Below are 14,977 nucleotides of genomic sequence, written 5' to 3' on the forward strand. Positions count from 1 at the left end.
TATCAGAGGCCACCTTTGGTGAAAAAATATAAGCCGCCCTCTGACAGGAAGATTGTGCGGTACAGACACTTTGATGTCGGCTATGCTGCTCTGGAGCCAATCAAAAGCTCGTCCCTTGCTTTTGCTGGGGAGCCGGAGGGGCCTGAGGTGCACGCCGCTGACGAGAGCAGGCTTGCTGGGGGCGAGCCTGATCGGGAAGCAGGAGTGTATCTACGCCTATTAGAGGAATAGGGGAGCACTCCTCCTCCCTCCAAAAAACCTCCTAGAAGAGGTGGTAGTAGCAGAAGGCGTCTGGCGGGCGAGAGAATCCATAGCATCATGGTGCTTTTTGAGGGAATCAACCATATCCTCAACCTTCTCTCCAAAAAGATTGTACCCCCGGCAAGGAACATCCGCCATTCGGTGCTGGGTCTTCTGATCCAGGTCCAAGAAACGCAGGCAGGAGAGTCTGCGCATCACGATACCTTGAGCAGCCACCCGGAATGCAGCATCAAAAGAATCAAAAGCTCCCCTGGCCAGGAATTTGCGACACGCCTTCTGCTGCCTGACCACCTGGTGAAAAGGTTCGGCAAGCTGAGGAGGGACAGCTTCAACCAAACTTGACAGTTGCTTTATGGAGTTCCGTAAGTGAATGCTGGTGTACAGCTGGTATGTTTGAATCTTGGCCGCAAGCATTCTGGCCTGATACGTACGCCTCCCAAAAGAATCCAAGGTCCTAGACTCTCTCCGGGGGCACCGAGGCATAGTCCCTAGAACTCTTGGATCTTCGGAGAGCAGAATCCACCACCATGGAATTGTGAGGAAGTTGGGCCTTAACCATCACAGGCTCACCGTGGACTCTGTACTGGGATTCAGACTTCTTGTTGACCACTGAATTAGATAGAGAGCAAGACCAATTTCGCAACATCACTTCCCGGAGTGTATTGTGCAAGGGGGCCATCCTCTTTTGGCGGAGAAGGACAATAACAGGACCTCAAACATCTCAGCCCTGGGCTCATCCACAGCCTCCATAGGAAAAGGAATGTCCCTAGACATTTCCCACACAAAAGATGAAAAGGAGAGACACAGGTGGAGATTGTCTATCCTCAATAGGCGAAATAGGATCAGATGGAATCCCCTGAGACTCTTCCTCCGAAAAAAATCTGGGGTCTTCATCCTCACTCCATGAGTGCTCCTGTTCGGTATCGGCCAATAGCTCTTGAAGAGCAGCCCAAACCCCAGCCTGCCTCAACCTCAAGGATCAATGTGAAGGGTGTCGAGAAGTGGACCCTTGTCTGGACTCCGGCAAAGCTTCCTCCACCGGCGTCGAGGGAAAGTCCACCCGGGTGGCAACCGGCTCAGGCACCGCAAGCGGTACCGAGGGCGGGGACCTCTGCACAGGAGATGGGCCAGACACCGTCTCAGCAGTAGGTACCGGAGGCGCAAGCACCTACGGTACCGAGGCAGAAGGACGCATCATCCCTTCCAAAAGGACCGGAAGGATGGCCCGGAGACACTCATCGAGGGCCGCCATCGGAACAAGCTGTGGGGCTGGTACGGGAGTCGGTTGTAGAATCAGATAAGGTTCGAGAGCCGGTACCTGGCTACCAGACGACCGACGCGTCGGCACCTCCTGAATGGAGGGTGAGCGATCCTCCAGGCGCAGACGCTTCTCGGGTGCCGACTCCCTCGGCTCCCTGGAGCTCTTGGTACTGTGACAGGAAGGAGATCGATGGCGATGCTTCTTAGCCTTCGCCCGACATCGACACTCGGTACCGATGAGGACGTGGAATCCTCACGCCTCCTTGGGGCCGGGTCCGACTCAGGGCGGTCCCGGGGGGCCTGCATTGCAGTAGGCCTCTAGATGGGTGGAGACCCACTCGATGCCTCGCTGCTCCCAGTTGTAACAGGTCTCTTGGCAGCCATTACCTGGACTCTCAATGCTGCTTCCCTCGACGTCGATGCCGTCGACCTCGGTACCGATGTCGAACGACCGGACTGATCTGACAAAAGCTTCTCGTGCTGAGCCTCTCGAGCCACCTGGGTCCTTTTTTTCATCAGTTTGCAAAGCTTAAACGAAGCTGGCAAATGGTCGGGCCTGAGGCACTGAAGACACCAGGCGTGAGGATTGGTCGACGAGATGGTCCGGTTGCAGCGGGAACAGCGTTTGAAGCCGCTGGGAGTCCTCGATGACATGGGAGGAAAAATAGCAGTCGAAAAATCAAACGACTCGATGGTGCCAACGAAAAGGCACAAAAACAGGAAAAAGCCACGCGACCGGACGGCCTAAAAGCGACTGTGACCGGCGGAGAAAGGAAACTTAGAAAAGTGGGAAAAACTAAGAAAATAAGGATTTTTTTTTTAAATTTTGTTTTTAAAACAAGGAAGGTGGCGAAAAAACAAAACTTGGAGTGCGTAAACGCGACGAAAATGTGTCTCCTGGGCCACAAAACCGCGAGGAGCGGCAGAAAAACAACCCCTCTTCGCGAAGCGGAGAAAAAGAAACTGAGGGAAGCACGAGGGCGTCAAGTCACTCGCGCATACGTGGTGCGTTGTCCCCACGCCCGTCGCACTGCTTCTAGAAGCTTTTAAAGTTTTTTCTTTAAATTCCGGAGCTCCTGGGCCGTCGCGGACGACGACCCATGCGTGATGATGTCCAGCCTGCTTGTCCTCGGAGAATTTGGGTCCACCCCTGATAAAACAGACAAAGTCGCACCCCGACCTTCACCAGAGGCTGGACCCGCACACCTCCCCGACCTCCTCGACGACCCCCTCGAAAGGACTGTGTCCGCTGGAAAAAACAGCTTTTAGAAGGTGATACAAATCTGCCCAGCCTGTACCGCCTCGCGTCCTTAAACCGACCTCTAGCCGAACCAGCCCGACTAGCTGCCTTAGGCTGTAACTCCGGCAACCGTGAAACCTTGGTATCCCCAAGACCACTCATCAGTTTATCCAAGTCCTCTCCAAACAACATAGAACCCTTGAAAGGTAGAGAACACAACTTTGCTTTGGAGGCCGCATCTGCCACCCAGCCCCTAAGCCAAAGAGCCCTGCGAGCCGTCACCACCAGAGCCATATTCTTAGCCAAAGCCCTTAGCAAATCATAAAGGGTGTCCGCCAAAAACGAAGACCCCATCTCCAATTTGGCCAGGTCCTGAACCAAACCAGTCCTATCTAACGCAGGCTCATCCAAGAGCTTCTCCGCCCAACGGAAACAAGCTCTGGCTACTAAGCCCCCACACACAGAGGCTTGCAAGGCCAAAGCCGACAAATCAAAGCTGCGCTTCAGAAAGGACTCTAGCTTCCTATCCTGAGGATCCCGTAAGCCTGTACCGCCATCCACCGGAATGGCCATAGCCTTAGTAACCGCCGTAACCACCGCATCCACAGTAGGTGGTTTCAGCAGGGCTAAATCTTCCTGAGGCAAGGGATACAGCCATGCCATAGCCCTAGACACCTTACAAGCAGCCTCCGGCACAGACCATTCCTGAAAAACCATGACTCTAATGTCTGAATTCATGGGAAAGGAACGGGAGGCTCTCCGAATCCCCTTAACTAAGGGATCTACCTGGGGTCCCTCCGCAGAGGGAGTGGCCGCCGGAGCAAACTTCAAAGTAGAGAACTCCTGGTTAATGAGCTCTAACTCCTCCTCCTTATGAAAAATGCGAACCACTTAAGAATCTTCCCCAGGCCTTAGCCCATCCTGATCCTCAGACTCATCTAAGAGATCCTCTTCTCCTGGGTCACTCCAAACCTCCGACCCAGGCAGAGAAAGTATCTCCATAGGCTCTGAAATATCCACCCGCAGGAGCTTAACTCCCACTGAGCTAGCAGCCTACGGAGAACAAACAGCCTGAGAGGGCCCAGCTCTCCAGGCATTATACAGAGACCAAACAAACTCAGGGGGGAAACCAGACCCCCCTCCACGCTGCTGAAGCCCCAACACCACTTCCCGCAGTCTCCGCAATGGACCCCCCTCGCTCCCGAGGCGGCAGGTCCATCGCGAGATCCGCAGCTAAACTGGGCGCGCTTCCCGCCACACATGGGTCCCCTGGCGCCGGTACACAATGCGCAGCCAAAAGGGCTGCGCTTCCAGCCAAAAACGGCTCCATCGAGGCCGACCCGGGACGCGCAGCCAAAATGGGCGCGTTTCCCGCCAAAACCACCCTGGAATGTGCGCTCAAATCGCCGCCCAACACCTCGCCGACTCAGGGGAAAGCACAGGGGGCAAGAGCACTGACAACTTAGGCTCCCTACAAAATTTAATTGGCCACCTTTCACTTCGACGCCGGCTTAGACATAATGGCCGCGAACACAATGGAAACAGTTGCTTTGTGCTCTGACAGAATAAAAGGCAAAACCACCCTTGAAGACGTTTTATCTCTGGACTGCCACAAGAACGGCCAAAATAGCCACCTTTTAAAAACGTTTATTTTTTTTTAAACCTCGTTGCTGATGCCTAAACGCCTCAAGGGTACAGATCGAGGTCTGTAGCCGAGTTCAAGCAGTCCTCCAGAGGAAGAGCACAGGGGGAGGGACCGGCCACCTGGGTGTGACACCCCACAGGGAATAAGAAGCCCCTTAGGACTTACACCCTGTAATACAGATCCAAGTGTGGGTTCTCTAATTACAACCCAACCTAGAAACCCCAAACGGGCCTACCAGACTGAGTACACTGCACAGGCTGCACACATCTACCCTCTGCCGAGACTGAGAAAATACTGGTTAGTAGAAGGTCTGCACAGGCTACTTGTATAAGAAGTTTTAGTGTTCTCAGTCTCCCTCTGCTGGTAGGAATGCATAACCCAAGCGTCTTGAACGGTCTGGAGGATTGCTGAGGAATAATCTTTAGCTAGGATCACTGTTACTGGAGTAATTGCCTTGGTCCCTTGCTCAGCTTATACTCGAGACCACAGTGACCAGGACCTGAGATACACTCTTTGCTGTTTATTTTTGAAAATACTATTTATATTGGTGAAGTCTCAAAATAAAGAGGCATGCACAAGTTTTCAAATTTATTTATACTTTAAAGGAGCCAAAATTAGTAGAGTCAACATCATCTCCTAAAAAAAGGCCTGTACAAAAGGTTTAAATTACAAAAAATATACATGTTTTGCTTTTCCAAGATAACATTGACAGCCACAAGAGAGACAAGTAAAAAAAAAAAAAAAAAAATTTTTTTAAATCACAATCTACATTAACATGACCCAAAGGCAATCATATGTACAACAAAAATACTATAAATTACATTATGTACAAACACACTCCAGCACTTAGCAGTTCCTTATTTTTTTTTTACATAAGATGAAAATGACAGCAGTATGCTGCCTGCTGCTTCAAGCTACCAATGCTGGAAGAAAGAGGGAAATGAAGAGATAGTCTGGCAACTTGGTACTAGCAAAGTGCCAAATTCAGCAGTGGACACTGAACAGTCATGATCACAAGTCTCATTTCTCAGATGGTCCTTGGTTTGTTGTCTTAAAAGCTGAAGTAGGATTCAGAGATAATTACTTATTCTATCTCTGTGAATCGAGCAAACATGGCTTTCCGGACAGCATCCTTGTAAGAATCCGCAGTGGACACTCCATATGAACTGCCTTTTGCTCCCAAACCAGCACCTTTCATTCTAAGTTGAGCCTGAAAAAGTTGAGTGCAAGTTACTAGTGGTGATGGGGAAAACAGACATTACCATTAGTTGTATACAAGGGTGAATGAGGATGTGAAAACTCATACATAGCAAGAATTTAGATAGAAGATGCAAGTCCTAACCAAAAACCCCAATTCTCACAACAGACACCCTGAATCCGATAGCGAATTTGACAAAAATGTTTAGAGAATCTGAGACGCTCAGCTGAAATCCCATTGCAGCTCATTTTGATTTTAGACCTCATGTATTGCCTCAGTTACAGTATCTGGATACAACTCACCTTGAACTACTATTGGAAAGAAGGGCCGCTGAGAGAAGAGGTGGGGGAAGATTCCTTCCCCCCCCCCAATTTCCAAGGGGAGGCCTGGCACCAGCAGCCTAGGTGAGATCCAACATATTTCCCTCCCTTCTAACTCCCCCCCCCCAAGGTTCTCTACTTGCCTGGAGTCATTGAATGGCAGGCTATAGCGATCAGGAGACTGCTCTGCTGGCAACGGATCCTTCTTCCAGCCACATCCTGATAGGAGTGGCAAGCTGAATACCATATTGTTTTGAAATGTAATGTGTGGATAAACTAAGTCATTTTGGCTGTGCACGTAGGATGGACAAAAGCGACTGAGGATTGATCCTGCCTCATCTAGTTACTAGATTGGCTGTGCATGTGGGATGGACAAAAGCAACCGAGGATCGCTCCTGCTCCATCTAGTTACTAGACCACCAGGATATATAGGGTAGGTATTGGAGGGGGAGTGTTCTTCTGTTAGGGAGTGGGAGTTCATTCAACTTTTTTTTTTTTGGGGGGGGGGGGGGGGGGGGGGGGTAGTGGAGGAAGGACTGAGGGTGGGCTGGGTCAGTTCTGTCTGAAACAGAGTGGCAAATTTTGGCCACATATTCAGTTTCGGCTGAAATGGGGGAAAAAATTCAATTGCCCTCTAAATGTCACAACCCCCCCCCCCACACTACCTATTGCTCAAGAAACAACGCTCAGAGTTGGGCATCCCTACAGGAACTCACATGCCACAGTTCAGGCTTACTCAATTACATAAAAGTTAAGAGAAGAGGAGCAATCAGAAGCTGCTGTGAGCCTCCCTGGGACTGCTCTGGATTAGTCTAGCAGATTTCAGGAAAGAAAGTTATGAGGTAAAACCTAATTTTGACTATCATCCTGCTAGACCAGTCCAGAGAAGCAACAAATAACTTAACTTCACTCTAAACATGGTGGGTTGAGGCAGCAGCTGCCTTAAGGACTCCCACACACAAAGGTCAAATCCACACTAGCCTGAATATCCAAACAGGAATGGCTTACAAATGATTAGAGATGACCATGTAGTCTGTCTCACACATCCTCAGGATACATGGACCTGAACTCTACCCAGAAGGTGGCTTCAGGACTGGTCGTGAGCTCACAAGCCTTCTGGTACGTGTATACTATATATACTCCAATATAAACCTATTTGGTTCTCCCTTCAGTCCCTCTCCCACTTTGTCCTGCTCCCTCTCGCTAGACTAGGAAAATATTGTGTGCTCTAGACTGTTGGAATATTTTCTCTTCCTTTTCTTTCCTATTAATATTGGAGTTCCTTTCTTAGATCTCTCGTGGTAATATAATTATTGTCATCAACACTATTACATATAATTTTGTACATGCTGTGATGGTACACCCTTAGTGGTATATGAAGAATAAAATAGTACCCTGACCTTAAACCAAGGCAAGGTCTCTCCCCCCCCCCCCCCCCCCCCCCCCCAAAAAAAGTGGAATTTAACAAATATAAATTGATGAGCATTTCTTGCCCCCAAACTCCTTCTCCTTGCAATTTACCAGAATTTCTTTATTCATCCCTCCCCCCTCCCCCCCCCCCCCCCCCCCCCCCCCCCCCCCCCCGCGATTGCTGGCACAGCTACAGTTCCTACCTCTGGCTGGTGCAAGGAATAAAAAAAAGGCTGCGAGACTACTATTTACTATTTATCATTTCTATAGCGCTACAAGGCATACGCAGCGCTGTACATCATACACAAAAGAGACAGTCCCTGCTCAAAGAGCTTACAATCTAGATAAGACAGGAAAACAGACAGAACAATTAAGGGTAAGGGAATAAAGAGGTGAGGATAAAGGACAGGGCAAGTGAGTAACGGTTAGGAGTCAAAAGCAGTGGTAAAGAGGTGGGTTTTAATTCTGGACTTGAAAACGGCCAAAGACGGGGCTAGACGTACAGGCTCGGGAAGTCTATTCCAGGCATGAGGTGCAGCAAGATAAAAGGAAAGGAGTCTAGAATTAGCAGTATGAGAGAAGGGGACGGATAAGAGATTCTTCTACAGAATGGAGTACTCAAGGGGGGACCTAGGGAGAGACGTGAGTGGAGAGGTACTGGGGAGCGGAAGAGTGAATGCACTTATAGGTCAATAAGAGAAGCTTGAACTGAATATGGAAACGGATAGGGAGCCAGTGAAGTGACTTAAGGAGAGGGCTAATGTGAGCATAGCGACTTTGGCGGAAAATGAGCCGTGCAGCAGAGACTCAGATATAAACGGATATCTTGATTTATATTTGAATATAGCTGACGCTATTGACTTTCTAAACCATCTTCCCAGAGTGGATTTGATGCCACCTCACTGTTATGCAGCTCATTGAAGAAATAAGAATTAGCCAGCACAGCTCAGCACATCTACCATAGGTAGGCTTTTATCCTTCCTCTGACACTCGTACCCGGAGAAAGCCAAAAGCAAAACCACCTAGTTAATATGAAATGACAACACAATCTTTTGGTGGGAAGAAAAGAACCAAACGATGACTCACAGAAAAATAGCAGATACAGCGAAGTTTCTAACCTGAAGCAGGTATTCTCCGAGGACAGCAGGCTGGATATTCTCATGTGTGGGTGACGTCACGTCGGCCCCCAGAGGATTTTTAGCAAAGATCTCTAGAAGTCTCTTCTGGAGCGTTCCACCGCGCGTGGCGATCATACTGCGCCATGTGGGCACGTAGTTTCCCGCCGTGGGCCTGTAGTCTGGAACAGAACTGAGGGACCTTGTGATTGAATTGAGTGGCAAAAAGATCCACCGAGGGGGTGCCCCACTCTCGGAATATCTTTTGGGCTACAGTCATGTTCAACGACCACTCGTGAGGTTGCATTATTCTGCTCAGTCTGTCGGCCAGACAGTTGTTTACGCCTCCTAGATAAATGGCTTGGAGAAACATGCCGTATTGGCGAGCCCAAAACCACATCTGGACGGCTTCCTGACACAGAGGGCGAGATCCGGTGCCCCCCTGCTTGTTGATGTAATACATGGCAACCTGGCTGTCTGTCTGAATTTGAATAATTTGATTGGACAGCCGATCTCAAAGCCTTTAAAGCGTTCCAGATCGCTCGCAACTCCAGGAGGTTGATCTGAAGACGCTTTTCCTGAAGGGACCAAGCTCCTTGAGTATGAAGCCCATCTACAATCGCTCCCCACCCTAGGAGGGATGCATCCGTCGTCAGCACTTTTTGTGGCTGAGGGATTTGGAATAAGTGCCCCAAAACCAGATTGGATCGAACTGTCCACCACTGAAGGGAATTCCGAAAATCGGTGGACAGCTGGATCACATCCTCTAAATCCCCTGTAGCTTGATACCACTGGGAAGCTAGGGTCCACTGAGCTGATCTCATGTGTAGGCATGCCATGGGAGTTATATGAACTGTGGAAGCCATGTGCCCCAGAAGCCTCAACATCTGCCGAGCTGTGATCTGCTGAGACACTTGAACCCTGGAGACCAGAGACAGAAGGTTGTCCGCTCTTGTCTCGGTAAGATAGGCACAAGCTGTCTTCGTGCACAACAGAGCCCCTATGAATTCCAATTTTTGAACTGGGATTAGATGGGACTTTGGGTAATTGATAATAAACCCTAGTAGCTCTAGCACTTGAATAGTCATCTGCATGAACTGTAAAGCTGCTGCCTGGGAGGTGCTCTTCACCAGCCAATCGTCGAGATAAGGGAACACATGCACTCCCAGTCTGCGGAGTGACGCTGTAACAACTGCCAGGCACTTGGTAAATACCCTGGGCGCAGACGCCAAGCCAAAGGGCAGCACACAGTACTGAAAGTGCTGCGTTCCCAGCTGAAACCGCAGATACTTCCTGTGAGCTGGAAGTATCGAGATGTGAGTGTAAGCATCCTTTAAGTCTAGAGAGAATAGCCAATCGTTTTCCTGAATCATGGGAAGAAGGGTGCCCAGGGAAATCATCCTGAACTTTTCTCGAACCAGGTATTTGTTCAGGCCCCTTAGGTCTAGGATGGGATGCATCCCCCCTGTTTTCTTTTGCACAAGGAAGTACCTGGAATAGAATCCCAGCCCTTCCTGCCCTGGTGGAACGGGCTCGACCGCATTGGCGCTGAGAAGGGCGGACAGTTCCTCTGCAAGTACTTGCCTGTGCTGAGAGCTGAAGGACTGAGCTCTCAGTGGGCAATTTGGAGGTTTGGATTCCAGATTGAGAGTGTATCCTAACTGGACTATTTGAAGAACCCACCGGTTGGAGGTTATGAGAGGCCACCTTTGGTGAAAAAATTTTAACCTCCCTCCGACCGGCAGATCGCCTGGCACGGACATGTTTATGGCGGCTATGCTCAACTGGAGTTCGATTCCCAGCACAGGCAGCTCCTTGTGACTCTGGGCAAGTCACTTAACCCTCCATTGCCCGCCGCATTGAGCCTGCCATGAGTGGGAAAGCGTGGGGTACAAATGTAACAAAAAAAAAAAAAAAAAAAAAAAAAACTGGAGCCAGTCAAAAACCCGTCCCAGGTTTTTGCTGGGGAGCTGCAGGGGCCTGCTTTGGCGCACGCTATTGACGAGAACGAGCGCGCTGGGGCTGAGCCTGAACCGTCTGCCGGGAAGTAGGGGTGTACCTACGGCCCCTGGAGGCGTAGGGAGCACCTGTCTTCCCTCTAAAAAAACTTCCGAGATGAGGAAGTAGATGCAGAAGGCGCCCAGCGGGAGAGCCCATAGCGTTATCACGCTGATAGAGATGATCAGTCAGCTCTTCAACTTTCTCACCAAAAAGATGACCCCCCCCCCCCCCCCCCCGGCAAGGGATATCCGCAATCTTCTGCTGAGTTCGTTCCTCCAGGTTAGAGGCATGCAGCCATGAAAGTCTGCGCATCACTATACCCATAGCAGAAAATCTGGATGTCAAATCGCAATTGTCGTAAATACCCCTGGACAGGAATTTGCGAAACGCCTTCTGCTGCCTGACCACCTGGCGAAAAGGCTCAGCCTGCTCCGGCGGGAGCGCGTCAACCAAGCTCTCAAACTGCCTCACTGTGTTCCGCAAATGAATGCTTGTGTAGAGCTGGTATGATTGAATTTTGGACGCGAGCATGCCAGCCTGATACGCCTTCCTCCCAAAAGAGTCCAAAGTTCTGTGTTCCCGCCCCGGGGGCACCGAGGCAAAGTTCCTAGAACTTTTGGCCCTTCTGAGAGCGGAATCCACCACCGCAGAATCATGAGGCAACTGAGGCCGGACGAAACTGGGTTCCCCGTGAATCCGGTACTGGGACTCAGCCTTTTTCGGAACAGTTGGGCATGAAAGTGACTTCCCACAATTCCTCATCAGCACTTTCTTCAGTGTATCATGAAAAGGAACTGTGGTGGAAGACTTAGGTGGAGATGGATAATCCAGGACTTCGAGCATCTTAGCCCTGGGCTCATCCACAGTCTCCACAGGGAAGGGAATGGCCGCAGACATTTCCCGCACAAAAGAGGAGAAAGACAAACTTTCCAGAGGGGAGAGCTGCTTCTGAGGTGAGGGAGTTGAATCAGATGGAAGACCTAGAGAGTCCTCGGCAGAGAAAAATCCAGGCCTGTCATCATCATCAGATGAGCCATCATCGGATGGGGCCAAAAGCTCAGAAAGAGCAGCCCGGATCCGAGCCTGTCTCGACGTGGAAGTACGACGACTTCGATGTCGAGAAGTCGACTCCCTTAAAGATTCTGGTGAAGTTTCCTCCACCGACGACAATGGAGAGTCAATCCGGGTGGCTGCCAACTGCGGTACTGCAAGCGATGCCGGAGGAGGAGACCTCACCATAGGCAACAGGCTAGGCGCCGCAGGAGCCTCCGGCACCGGACGCAATTGATGCAGAACTGCTTCCATAAAAGTGGGAAACAGAGCCTTGATGCGCTCATCAAGAGAAGCTGTCGAGGAAGGCTGTGGTGCCGGTGTAAGCTTCGGAGGCAGAACCTGTGGGGGTTGGGGAGCCGGTATCGGACTGCCAGACGACCGGCGTGCCGACACCTCCATCACAGAGGGAGAGCAATCCTCTCGGCGTCGACGCTTCTCGGGTGGCGAGTGCTTCAACGACCCGGAGCTCCCGGTACCATGTCGAGAAGAACGATGACGGTGCTTCTTGACCTTCGCCCGTCATCGAGACTCCTTGGTACCGGTAAGGACGACGTGGAATCCACACTCCTCCTCGGGGCCGGGTCCGATACAGGTTGGTCCTGGGGGGGCCTGCAAAGCAGGAGGTGCCAAGGCGGGTGGAGACCCACTCGATGCATCACTGCTCCCAGCGTGCATCAGTCTTTTGGCAGCCTTTACCTGGTCTCCCGACGCCAACGCCACCCTCGATGCACCGGACCCAAAAAGCTTTTCTCTCTGAGCCTCTCTCGAGAGCTGGGTGCGTTTCTTCATCTGAAGACACAACTTACAGCTCTCCGGACAATGGTCAGGCCCAAGGCACTGAAGGCACCAGGAGTGCGGATCAGTGCCTGAGATGGTCCGGTTGCAGCGGGCGCATGGTTGAAGCTGCTGGGAGGGGGAAAATAGCCTCCACGAAATCAAAAGACACGATTGTGTCAGAAAACTAGACACAAAAAGAAAAACCGGCCGAGTGGCCTAAAAGCGGTCGCAACGAAAAAATGAAGGAAACTTATCAGAAAAGGGAAAAGAAACTAGAAAAAGTAAAGGGACTTTTTTTTTTTTAAATTAAACAAATAGAGTCGTTCTTAACGAACCGAGAGAAAAGAAGAAACTTCGTCTCCGGAGGCAGTAGGAGATATTTTGGCTGAGGAAATATGTCTGATCATTGCACATCTGCTGTGTGCTATTGTGATCCTTTGCAGCTTGTGCTCTGTCCAACAGAGCAAATGGTCCATCTCCTCTGCTGCCATGAAGCTTCAGATGTTCCCTACAACCATTTGCTGAGATAAGTTATTGCTGTAGCATTGTCTGAGAACACCCATACGCTTGCTCCCTTTACCATGAGAGAAGTATTATTTAGAGTACTTGATATACCACCAACACATGAAGTGCCACTAGGCAGTTTATAATAAAAACAAATCAATGTGAAATAAAAGTAGTAGAGATAGCCTGATGACCCTAGCCTCCAGTCTGTTTATTAACCGCAAAACTTCCTGGGCAAACCAATGCCCCTGAGTAAACCACCTGAAACAAAAAGCTCCCAATCCTGATAGGCTTATGGCCTATTTATATTCTGCATAATAAACTGTGCAGATTACAACAATCCATATACTATATAAAAATTCAATTCCAATAAAACCAATGCACAACATTTAAAACTAAAACCACACAGACAAGAGAGACAGCCTTTTCCAGAGCCGAAGTCAAAAGTCATCTCATCAAAAAACTGGCTACCTCAAGCAGTTAGTCCAAATTGCTGGTTAAATAGGACTGGGCAAGACAATCAATTAGGGATGCTCCATATCCACATCCTTGAGAAGATTCTCTCAAAGAGATCATCAGCCTATGCACTTCACAGGCGCCAACAAGTGATAACTGAAATCTTGAGATGGAGAGCGCACTACGATAGTAACAAGCACTAAAGTGGCCACATGTAGGTCCTTACCCAAGGCACCAAGTACACGATTGCTGCAACTGATCCCCTACTCTCCAGGTAGTCCCACAACCTAAGAACCTTTACAGCCTGAAGATACCCTACAGGCTGGGAAGAAAACAAAGCTTGATTTTTGTATAGTTCACCACTCAGCCCAAGCCTTCTAAAACATGAACCACACAGACCAATGCCATGAGACCATCCTTGCTCAACTTGGCTCAAATGACCCAGTCATCCAGATATGGATGGACTCTCGACACGTTTCTTAAAACAAGGCCACTGCCACCACCACCATTTTGGAATACAGAGTTGCACGGGGACAGAAATTCTGCAAGTCCCCTTAGAATCTAACCCAACCCTGCCTCCTCCATCCCCATCTGCCCACTGTGCTAAAATAACTCAACAGTAGCCCATCTTGTTAACTTCCCCTCTCAGTGCTATAAGGATTTCAATATTATCAACCATATCTGTTACTTTTTTTTAGTGCTGTTAATTTTACTTTTTTTTTTTAGTGCTGTTAATTGCCATGACACAAGGAAAGGATATGTGGCAAGATTGAAGGGCAGAGCCCAAAAGTGAAAATGCCTTCCCAGAACAGCAAGCCATAGAAACCACTAATGAGCCTCTGATGGGGATATGGAAATAGGTTTCCAAAATATAAATAAATCCACTAGAAATAAACCATACCAGTGTAAAACAGTGCTAGAAAATGTATATATAAATATACTGTGAAACCATATATTATAGTCTCAAAATCTTTGGAAGGTAAAGAATATAAATGGAGATACGAGACTTCATGTATGACGGAATTTGTGGCGTTTGTGAATTTATGCCTGTGCCTGAAGATTTATGTTGGACTCACCATGAAACAAAGACTTCTGGAGGAGTCTATTGTTCAACATTGCATGAACTCTAATCATTTGTTCAGCATGCTCAAGTGCTGTATTTTAGATCACATACCAGCATTTGACCAAAGGAGAAACAGAAGTTATTGCTAAAATGTGAACAGGAATGGATTTTCAAGATGCGATCTGAAGAACCTGTGAATTTAAATACCTGGATAGAGTGGCAACACTTACTAGCTTCTTCATTTTCCAATTTTTCAAGGTGAAATAACTTAGGGATTGAATGTACAGAGTTTGAATTCTAGTGGCCATGAGGCTTGAATTCTGACATCACCAGCCACGTTTAAAAAGCGAAGTGCATGCTGGCAGCCATGTTTGGAGAGCGATATAATGTGAGCTGAAAGGCCAAGTAAATATTAAGCTTTCTGAACCACAGTGACCTTTTAAAGTGCTGATTATACACTATGTGAGGAATAACCTTTATAGTGGTTGTGTGTTTCAGACTTTTGGTCCCAATTACCCTGTGATAATACTCTCAATTGAAGATGTTTGCTTTAAGCGCCACATAAGATTTTACAATTTCACAGTTCTATTTAAAAATTGAAATTCATTCTTATTTTACACTGATTTATTTTATTTCTAGTGGATTTATTTATATTATGAAATTGTAACGGAATT

At 48.8% G+C, this 14,977-nt stretch overlaps 1 protein-coding gene across 2 annotated transcripts in view; it reads right to left on the reverse strand.

The window, feature by feature from the left end:
• Positions 1 to 5,102: 5,102 nt before the first annotated feature.
• RBM5 (RNA binding motif protein 5) overlaps positions 5,103 to 14,977 on the reverse strand; it is a 247,830-nt gene continuing 237,955 nt past the window's right edge. For both annotated transcript variants that reach the window (XM_030205344.1, XM_030205343.1), the window contains exon 26: positions 5,103 to 5,616. In XM_030205344.1, the coding sequence (XP_030061204.1) occupies positions 5,491 to 5,616 (126 nt within the window). In that variant the 3' untranslated portion in view covers positions 5,103 to 5,490. The remainder of the gene's footprint in view (positions 5,617 to 14,977) is intronic.

Source organism: Microcaecilia unicolor, chromosome 6 (assembly GCF_901765095.1).
Source record: "Microcaecilia unicolor chromosome 6, aMicUni1.1, whole genome shotgun sequence".
Taxonomy (NCBI): domain Eukaryota; kingdom Metazoa; phylum Chordata; class Amphibia; order Gymnophiona; family Siphonopidae; genus Microcaecilia; species Microcaecilia unicolor.